General features: G+C 37.8%; 1 protein-coding gene across 1 annotated transcript in view; it reads left to right on the top strand.

The window, feature by feature from the left end:
• The window catches only part of LOC123977270 (adhesion G-protein coupled receptor F1-like), a 6,529-nt gene extending 1,561 nt beyond the window's left edge, over positions 1–4,968 (top strand). Inside the window, exons 3-7 of the mRNA XM_046059838.1 lie at positions 16–977; positions 1,102–1,143; positions 1,964–2,014; positions 2,101–2,164; positions 4,860–4,968. Coding sequence (XP_045915794.1) covers positions 16–977; positions 1,102–1,143; positions 1,964–2,014; positions 2,101–2,164; positions 4,860–4,918 — 1,178 coding nt within the window. The 3' untranslated portion in view covers positions 4,919–4,968. The remainder of the gene's footprint in view (positions 1–15; positions 978–1,101; positions 1,144–1,963; positions 2,015–2,100; positions 2,165–4,859) is intronic.
• The last annotated feature ends 5,444 nt before the right edge of the window (positions 4,969–10,412 follow it).

The following is a 10,412-nucleotide window of genomic DNA, read 5'->3' as shown; positions in this document are numbered from 1 at the left end:
TTGTTCAGTCCAGTGGTACCGTCGATAATGTTTCGTTCACATTTGATATTATAAACAATACTCTGGGGAACGCTCAGTGTGTTTTCTGGAACTTCAGCCTCTTCAGTGGTCTCGGGGGATGGGACAATGGGGGCTGCGTGTTGGTATCTAACAACACCAACGTCACCTGCAACTGCAACCACCTGACCTCATTCTCTATCCTTATGTCACCCTACACCATATTTGACATTGTGTTGGATTACATTACCTACATTGGAGTTGGCATATCTATGGCTTCCTTGGTCATATGCCTCATTATTGAAGCTATCGTCTGGAGAAAAATAAGAAGGAACACCACATCTTACTTGCGTCATGTTTCCATTGTGAACATCGCTGTGTCTCTCCTGATTGCCGACATCTGGTTCATTATTGGGGCCGCCATCTCAGATGCAAAGACAGTAAACCAATCAGCATGCACTGCGGCTACATTTTTTATCCATTTTTTCTACCTTGCCCTGTTCTTCTGGATGTTAGCCTCAGCTCTGCTGTTGTTCTACCGCACAGTCAGTGTCTTCGACGGGGGTTTGTCTAAAACATCTATGTTGGCTATTGGATTCTCTCTAGGCTACGGGGGCCCTCTCATCATCGCTGTCATAACAATAGCTGTAACTGCACCCCAAAAAGCGTACATCCAAGACGCTGGGGTCTGCTGGCTCAACTGGGTTAATTCCCAAGCTCTACTGGCATTTGTGATCCCTGCACTGACAATAGTGGTGATAAACCTGTTAATCCTGCTTGTTGTGATTTACAAAATGTTGAGAAGAAGGGTAGGAGACTCTTCACAAGCAGCTGAAAGACATGTAATGGTCATTATTGCAAGGAGTTTGGCTGTCCTCACACCATTTTTTGGATTAACTTGGGGTCTGGGAGCCGGAACCCTCGCCGACCCAAACAATAGAGGAATCAATATTTCATTTGCATTCTTCAATTCACTGCAGGTACAAATACAATAGTTAATAATACTGATCTATATATTATTGTATCCTTTGGTACCTAATTTTTCCTACAGATTCTGAATAGTGAGTTTGTTTTCTTGGCTGATGCTACTGTCTTTCTTTTAAGGGTTTCTTCATCTTGGTGTTTGGAACGCTGTTGGACAAAAAGGTGTGTGTCTCAATATTATTATTTTTAACTGCTTACTTAATTAAATGGAAACTCTAACGAGTTCAGTTCTTTAATATCGCATTGCTTATGTGTGATATATGAATTGAATTTGTTCCTGAGCAACAGACATGATGAAACTCCAGAGACAGTGAATAATTAAACAAATTCTAGGAAATTGTTACAGCAACAAATGTGATTTTACCAAGATAGAGATATTGTCTAAATTGACAATCTCAAGCAAAAATTCTGTAAATTTAGTTAGCTGGTGTTGGAAAAGCACTGCATTTTAAAACAAAAACATACAAATTTGGATGCATTTTTACAGGTACTAGTGGGAAAGAGACATGATTCATAAAGTCCAATAATAATCCATCCAGTTGATTACACAAGTGTCATCCTCTGACTCTGACAATTAAAAGTAAATAGTGGAATTACAGTGTTCATGTGACAACTTGCACATATTTGATTAGCCATTAACTAAATACTAAATCTTCTGACAAACCAGCATGAACTGCAACAATACTGCTACACAAGTCTACTTACTCATGTCAAACAACACCTTTTATTCATGGTAGTCTGTTATAAACACTAGTAATCTAAATTATTCCTGTTTTATCAGCTAGCATATAAGCTCTTGTCAGGCTCCGTCCTTGTCCATCCATCTGTGAGCTACTGTAATGAAAGTAAATTGGTGGTAGTTATGATTGTTTATATCCAGAACACTGGTAACACTCTCCACCTCTTTGAACTACATAACATCATACTTGTTGACCCTTTAAAATGTGTTCATCAATTGAAATAAACTGGCATGACTTTTCAGGTGCGGTCAGAATTAACAATAGGGTCACAAGCTTCCAGAAGTGGAACAAGGGTAAGGACAGTTTTCTTAATCAATACATTTTCCTGCTTACAGATTTAAACCTTGTAGTGATTAATGTTTTTCCTTTCTTGTTATAGAGCACCAGCGCTGGAAACTCATCAAGTGTATTTAGCTTTTTCCGGAACCTGAGGAGAGGAGGAGGTACAACAACAATTAAGAAAAGAAAGCTCAAATGCTAAACTTCTAAATGTTTGTGTAGCAGTTTTATTAATTATGCAAGAAGCTTATGGTAACTTTATATCATATGTTATGTTGGTTCAGTAGCCGACTTTGATCTAGATTTAAATATCACAACAACTACAGGACAAATCGCCATAACATTTTGACAGTCATGCTTCCAAGAGCATGAATCCTAATGACTTTTAGTGATTCCCTGACTTTTCATTTATGCCACCAAGAAAACATTGTTGAGAACGTGGTGGAGAAGTAAATTGGTGGAGCTTTGTGATGAAAGCAGGACTTTAACACTAGAACACCAACCCGATCTTCCACTCTGCCTAGCTATTCCTCTATCATCTAACTGCTCATTCTCCTGCAGTTTAGTAATAATAACGTGATGTTTCACTTACGCTATGAACGGATCATCTCTCTCTCACACACGCACACACACTGACTTACACACTCCACCGTTATCTCTCCCTCATCTGATTCTCCCTCTCATGTTATTTTCGTAACTTCTTGGACATTCATCCTTCTTCTGCTCTGATCCATCTCATATCGACCTATCTATCCCATATGTAGCTCTAGCTCATGATGTAGCAGTCGTCTAAACAATGGCAGTTGCTAAGTAACGGGGTGTCGTGCGGAAGTTGAGCACAGCATTGTTTCTATGAGGAGGTTTCAGAATTTAATTTGACAAAAACAATTTGTTCTTCTTTGCTCTTTGTTTTAAATGCAGATATTTTTTCTACTCTGTTACAGTAGCCTATTTGCTGCTGCTGTTAATAAATATTTAAACAGAAAGTTTAGGTTTTTCAGGTTAGTTTTTATCTTTTCAATTATTCTACACCCATGCACCACTTTTATTAAATGCAATAAGAAGCTACTCTTTATATGTCTTTGTCATAAAAGACTAGGCTACATGTTTAAAAAAAAAACTTCTTAGCAGTAGTCTCGATTGGGTGTTTATTTTCATTTAAAAAGGTTATAAATCTAGTTCAAGTAAACTTCAGCATGCCAAAGTCAAATTTAATCTTATAAAATGTATTTTCCCAACAACAAAAATATGGCTAGTGAAAATGCTGTCTGGCTAGTAACTTTGGTTATGTCAAGCCCTGGGCACCGTTTATTTTCATAATCTGGCAGCCAATTGCCACAGCATTTAGTCCCGTCGGGTTAGGCCTACAGCTTATTAAATATAGCCTTTTAAATCTAATGTAATGGGCTGTAGGAGAATTCCAGCACTTTCATTCATCAAGGAAATTCCAGGCTGGTAAATGATGAATGAGCAACGCTGTATAGTAGCCTAATAATGTTAAAGCATTGATCCTTCCTCCACTCCTGTGTTCATGGTCCGCACTGGCACGCATTCAAATTTCTAGCTCCACCCGATTAAAATGGAGGCTCTACATTTATTTACCCGTTGCCATGGTGAATCGTAGTATCGGAGCTCCATTGATGATGGCTTTTCTTCATCCCCCCACACACGCGCTTCCATCAGGCTCAATATACTCAGAGTTGATTGAACTAATTTTAATCAGCTGTTCTGGAACCCGAAAACTCAGAGTTTCCCACCTCAGGCTCAGTCAACTCAGAGCTCAGGGATAAGCTCAGAGTTTGTTAAGCCTGCTTTCTGAAACAGGGCCCAGGTCACTAACCTAATTTGGATTGCATTAGCTGTGGTTAGCTCAAGATAAGCAGATGATACCTCAGGTCCAAAGCTTGTTTCACTCCTGTGAAGCACGCTGTTTTAATATGCTGTGTCAAATAAAGAATATCCTGTGACTGATGATGTCCAAAGCTTCACTGGTGCTTTGAAAGTGCTTTTTCAATTTGACCGTTTTGAAAGTTTTACAGCCAAACTCTGTGATCTCCACATTAGTGGAATAAGAAGAGAGGAGAGTAATAGAGAAATAAGTCGATGTGCATTACAAAAACATAATCATAACTATGAGGACATTTCATCCTGTTACCAAGAAATAATGTAAAAAATAACAAATAGGCTATGTAATTAATCACTCTCCAATTATATCACATTGCGACTGAAATGACATGTCAAATATCAATAATGAAGTTAAAAAGGTGAGCCCACCGTGTCACTTGGACTAAACTACACAAAAAGGTACATTAATGAGCATGTCAGCAAAAATATTTTATCTAGGCTTTTTGCAACATAACCTCTATACTGGACAAAAGTATACAGGTTTAATAATAACTCACAGGATTGTTGGACTTTTATTTCACACATATGAGACTAAAACTAATCAGTGAGGTGTGGTGGTGCTTCAGCCTCAGTGTTGGAGAGCTGCTATAGGTTTTACAAGCCACCAGATGTCACTGTGTTCACTGACTAAATGGCTCTTCTCTAATATTCAGTCCAGAGTATTAAACACCACATTCACTTGTTGGAGGTCCTTGATGTGCTATTAGAGCAGCCCATATTATTATGGCATGGATTCAAATGTGGCAGAATTGTTAACTAAAGACTCCTGACACTGCGTGAATGTAGCATAAACATCAGCGTATTAACATGATCATTGTGAGCATGTTACCATGCTGACTTACCGTTTAGCTCAAAGCACCGCTTTGCCAATGCACAGCCTCACAGAGGCGCTAGCATAGACTCTTAGTCTTGTTTTAGCATCATTTGACACTTTGTTTTGTTTCTGTTTTTCAGATGGTTATAACATGTCATCTAGTGCATCTGGTGCAACTCACTCCTACTCCAACCCCTGATGATCTCTGCAGACAGAATGACAACCAACCAATCAAACCAACAGTTTCTTTTTTTTCTTTTCTCCACCACAGCTATAACAAGTTAAATGTATCATGGTTAGATATTAAGTATAATGTAACATGGAAGGCTTGTTCTTTGGAAAAACTAAGCCATAAGCTATATTTTAAACATTTTATTTTGCTCACAACAACACTATGTAATACACACCATCAAAAAGATTTATTAGTATTACATGATGTATGCTGGATGTATAGTTTTAACTGTACTGTAGTAGTAACTGCTTTTAACAATTCTCAATAGATCACTGCTGTTTTTGACAAAAACATTTATATGTAATTCCTACCAAGAGCACATAGAGAAGATATAGAAGAGATTTTATATCTGATGTACTGTAAAAGTTCATATAGTTGCACTTGGCTACATTTGGGTGTGTGTATTCATCAAGTATTCATCACAACCAACAACATGTCCACAAAGTAGATGCAAAATGTCTCTAGATTTGGCTTACTTTGCCAATCAAATCAGTTAGACAATGTAAGTTGCCTTACACAGATCAGTGAACTTGTTTACTCGGGGGGTGGCGTCACAATGACGAATTGACTTAGACAGGACTATCAGTCAAATATAATTCCAAAGCCACTTTCTACTCTTACCCTCGCTGATCTACACATAGTCCTGCTGTATGTAAAGTGCACACGACCCCTGAAGAGCCCTCAACCTAGTTAAACATCAGCAGCTGCTTCTGGAAGCATTGTTTTTGCATATCCATAATGCCAACATTACATAATAAGTTATAATTTTGTAAAAATATATTACTGTCATGAGAAAATTTGTGTGTGTGTGTGTGTGTGTGTGTGTGTGTGTGTGTGTGTGTGTGTGTGTGTGTGTGTGTGTGTCTGTGTGTGTGTAAAACAAATGCTACTTGATAATCTGTGTGTATTTTGTGCAGGAGTCCTGTTTAGGAATAAAACAAAACAGAAGTCAGGTCACAGGTGCACTGTTTTTATACGCTGCAGTGTGTGACAGTGTGATTATCAAATGGCAGCAAATTGTTCATACTGCTGAGCAGGCTTTATTAAATCATATTCATAACATGCTTTCTTTTGTTTGTGTTTCAGCAGTATAATTCTTAATGCTGAAATTTTAGATGAGGGGCCAGTATTTAATCTATATATCCATATATCCTAAAAGTTTTCAAAGATTGAAATAAAAAAATTAGGGTCGTAAAATGTCTTTTAAAAGTATTATAAATGTCTTAAATGTGAGATGATGTCTAATTAATTTTAATATGTTTTAAAACAACTTGAATTCATAGAGAAAAAGGGAGCGCCTGTGTAGATCCTTATCTGTCCCTTTTGATTTTAAAAAGTGTGCAGATACCCTGCTAATGTGCTTGATCTTGTCAATCAAAGTTATTTAGTCTGTCTTTATAGCTTGGGAGTAAAAAACAAAGCCTCACAGTGGAAGTAGCAAATCAGGTCATTGGCATTCAGTCAACATGTAAAACAAGTCTTCCACAAAGCTGCAGGCATCATTAACATGATGTTTACGCCTTCTAGGCTATCAAAGACACGCTGTAAAATGTGTGTATAATGCATGTTGGATTATACTTTCTATTTAGCAATAATGTCTTGAATTTGTAATATCAGTTCTATAGACTGTGCTTGTGATTAATTAAATCCTTTCAAAAACCCATCTAACCTTGCATGTTAGTTCCTGCTTTACACATCCTATTACCTGCACTATCCTAAAAGAGGTTTGTTTGCCTTTAATAGTTGCACTCTGTCTTTAAATCTTAGAAAGAGTTGGTTGAAATAGTAGTAAATATCTGAGGGTGTATAGGCATTTTAATGTTCAAAACTGATTTTATTTTGTTTATTTGTTTAGTTACAACGGAAGTTATCTAATTGTACTTTTCATGTAGAGCACTCTTTATAATATTATTTACAGAGATCCAACAATTCTCACCACGATCAAGCAAAACTTCTAGAAAACCTTAAGTGGAACCTAGACTCAGGCTGGGCAGCTATCTGACTCAACCGGTTAGCTTGCGTAACAGTGGATAGTATTAAGGAGTATTACATGCAGATTGATATTACACAATATAGACACGTAGTAGTTTAAACACAGCACAACTTGACATTTATTTAGATACTAGTGCTTATTATTATTCTATTCCATTAGCTATAAGTTATAGTTAGTAAGAATTAAATGTTACTATCAACAAGTTAATTAATGAATTCCTAGTAACAAAAAACACTTTACTAGTAAGCACTATAGAATAGTTACTTAGTAACTAATGAATAGGTACTAGTATATAAATAATAAATCCTAGTAAAATGAAAATAGTTACTATTTACTATCAAATAGTTGCTAGTAACTAATGAATAGATGATATGTGAACTGCAGAGCCCCATATATTTCAATAGCAAAAATGTGCAATTAGTCGTAATAGAAAATAGTTACGAGTAACTAATGCCATAGTTATTAGTAACTAAATATTAAGTACTAGTATCTAATCAATTGTCACTAGTAAAATGGGAATAGTTATTAGTAACTGGTGGTATAGTTATTAGTAACTAATAAATAAGTACTAGTAGCTTTTAATTAGTGACTAGTAAGTTTTAAGCAATAACTGTTAAAACTGCTTGCTTCACTACACAATATATAGACGTCTTTGACATAATGTCAGAACTGTTGCTTCTTTGCATTTTGTTGATAATGTTAGTACATTTAGTAAAAAAAATAAAAGCAGTAAACTTACATTCTGGCCAAATCTTACATAATTGTACCTTAAAGGTAGCTGAGTGGTGCCAGTGAGTCACTAGTGCAGAACATTGTATCCAGCTGCACTAACATGGCCAGAAAATGTTGACTGAGATAAATCCGTTTAGCAAGCTACTGTAATGTTCTCTACACTCACAGTCTTGGTCTGTGTGATATTAAGATTCTGTTTAAGAGATGCCATGTTTTTATCTCTAAATACCATAAATGAAACAGCAGATTTACTTCTAAAACAGCCTTACCTTACTTAACCTTAAAGGTCCTGGTAGGCAGATTTTGTTTCACTTGTTTTACCATTATGTCATTTTCAAACCATTATTACTTTACTCAGTCAAACAAATGTTTAACAATCCCCTAAATGGAGAACAACTTTTATAAGTTGTCTCTGCATTTGATATTTCAAAAGTCATTCACTGTAATATAAACCTGTACATTTGGATTTGATAACAAATAAAAATGGTCACAGTGATGAAAAGGTCACAGTGTCATTTTATTTGACAGATTAAATAGTACAGGCCTACCTGCTAACACCAGAGGCAGAGGTCAAAGTCTACAATGATCATTATATCATTTTTGCTGCTATGCAAATACCCAACATGTGTTAGTTTGCTAACCTGTAGTAAGTAAAGAATAGATCATATAAAAAATAGAAGAGAGACAGTTCACAATTGCTCTGTTTGCTCTTGACATAAACAATGAGGAGCCTATTCCAGAGTTAAATGTCCTGTCTACAGCCAGTTTTACTGCCTTTCCAGTTTCCAGTGGCGTTTTCTCCATGAAGCCAAGGGAGGCCAGTCTTCCCCTGTTTTTATCAGGCTCTATTTATCATTTCAATAAAAACACAATGTTTATAGTTTCAATAAATCTTATCAGTTGTTGCTGTCATCTCTTCCACAATTCTCACTGGTTGGATGTGTGGTGAAACACTATAATGCACCACCGTAGACTGGCCTTCACGCGAGGAGGCCGGGCAGAGTTGGCATCCCTTTGTAAAGAAAAAATAAATGATTAACCAATCAGATGAGGCCACTGTCATGCCATTGCCTAACTGTGTCTTAGTCAGGATGATGCCACGGGAAGCCAGCTGCTGTCTCAAATCACAGCATGCGATCAACGTCATTCAGATGAAATAACAGGAGCTGTTAGCAACTTTAGCTAGTGCAATTATGGAGGGTGGAGATTTGGAGTTTGGCTAAGCATTAAGAAGCATGTAGGCCTATTTGATTCATGCACCACTGCTACTATGCAATGTATCTTTTTCTGATTGAGCTTGTGAATGCTTCTTTTATTTTTAACCTGCACTATAAGCAGTGGGCTATGTATGCTATTTGGGATGAGAGAGTGACTGAGTGAGAGAGAGAGAGAGAGAGAGTATACATGTTGGTAAATGCAACTTTCAGCGTGTAAAATTATACCCTGCATTTTAATAGCACAATGCATTAGATAATTGCCCTCCAAAAAGGTCATCCCCTCTCACTTGGCTTCCCCAAAAATTTACTCCACCCCACGCCACTGGCTGTTTCTGAAACTGAGGGGGCCATGTGTTTCCTGATGTTAAGCTTTGCTAGATGATGTTGGTAGATATAATGGCATATATTGTAGCCTTCAATCTACACTGAACAAAATTATAAATGCAACACTTTTGTTTTGAACCCATTCATAATGAGCAAAGATCTAAGACTTTCTCTATGTACACAAAAGGCCTGTTTCTCTCAAATATTTTTCAAAATCTGTTTTAATGAGCACTTCTCCTTTGCCGAGATAATCCATCCACCTCACAGGTGTTGCATATCAAGATGCTGATCAGACACCTTGGGCATTGCACAGGTGTGCCTTAGGCTGGCCACAATAACAGGCCACTCGAAAATGTGCAGTTTCACTGTATTAGGGTGGTCCGGGGGGGGGTCTGGAAACCAGTCAGTATCTGGTGTCACCGCCATTTTCCTCACGCAGTGCAACACATCTCCTTTGCATAGAGTTGATCAGGTTGTTGATTGTAGCCTGTGGAATGTTGGTCCACTCCTCTTCAATGGCTGTGCGAAGTTGCTGGATATTGGCAGGAACCTGGAACACGCTGTCGTATACGCCAATCCAGAGCATCCGAAACATGCTCAGTGGGCGACATGAGTATGCTGGCCTTGCAAGAACTGGGATGTTTCCAGCTTCCAGGAATTGTGTACAAATCCTTGCAACATGGGGCCGTGCGTTTTCATGCTGCAACAGGTGATGATGCTCACCCACAAAATGCCATACATGCTGTCTGCCATCTGCCCTGTTCAGTGAAAACCGGGATTCATCTGTGAAGAGAACACCTCTCCAAAGTGCAAGACGCCATTGAATGTGAGCATTTGCCCACTCAAGTCGGTTACAACGACAAACTGCAGTGAGGTCGAGACCCCGATGAGGACGACTAGCATGCAGATGAGCTTCCCTGAGATGGTTCCTGACAGTCTGTGCAGAAATTCTTTGGTTAGGCAATCGGTTCCTAAGGCACACCTGTGCAAAACCCAAGCTGTCTGATCAGCATCTTGATATGCAACACCTGTGAGGTGGATGGATTATCTCGGCAAAGGAGAAGTGTTCACAGATTTTGACAGATTTGTGAACAATATTTGAGAGAAACAGGCCGTGTACATAGAGAAAGTCTTAGATCTTTAAGTTCAGCTCATGATGAATGGGGCAAAAACAAAAAAAGTGTGTTTATAATTG

Source organism: Micropterus dolomieu, linkage group LG10 (genome assembly GCF_021292245.1).
Source record: "Micropterus dolomieu isolate WLL.071019.BEF.003 ecotype Adirondacks linkage group LG10, ASM2129224v1, whole genome shotgun sequence".
Taxonomy (NCBI): Eukaryota; Metazoa; Chordata; class Actinopteri; order Centrarchiformes; family Centrarchidae; genus Micropterus; species Micropterus dolomieu.
Note: the sequence above shows the minus strand (reverse complement) of the source record. Positions and strands in the feature narration are given on the sequence as shown.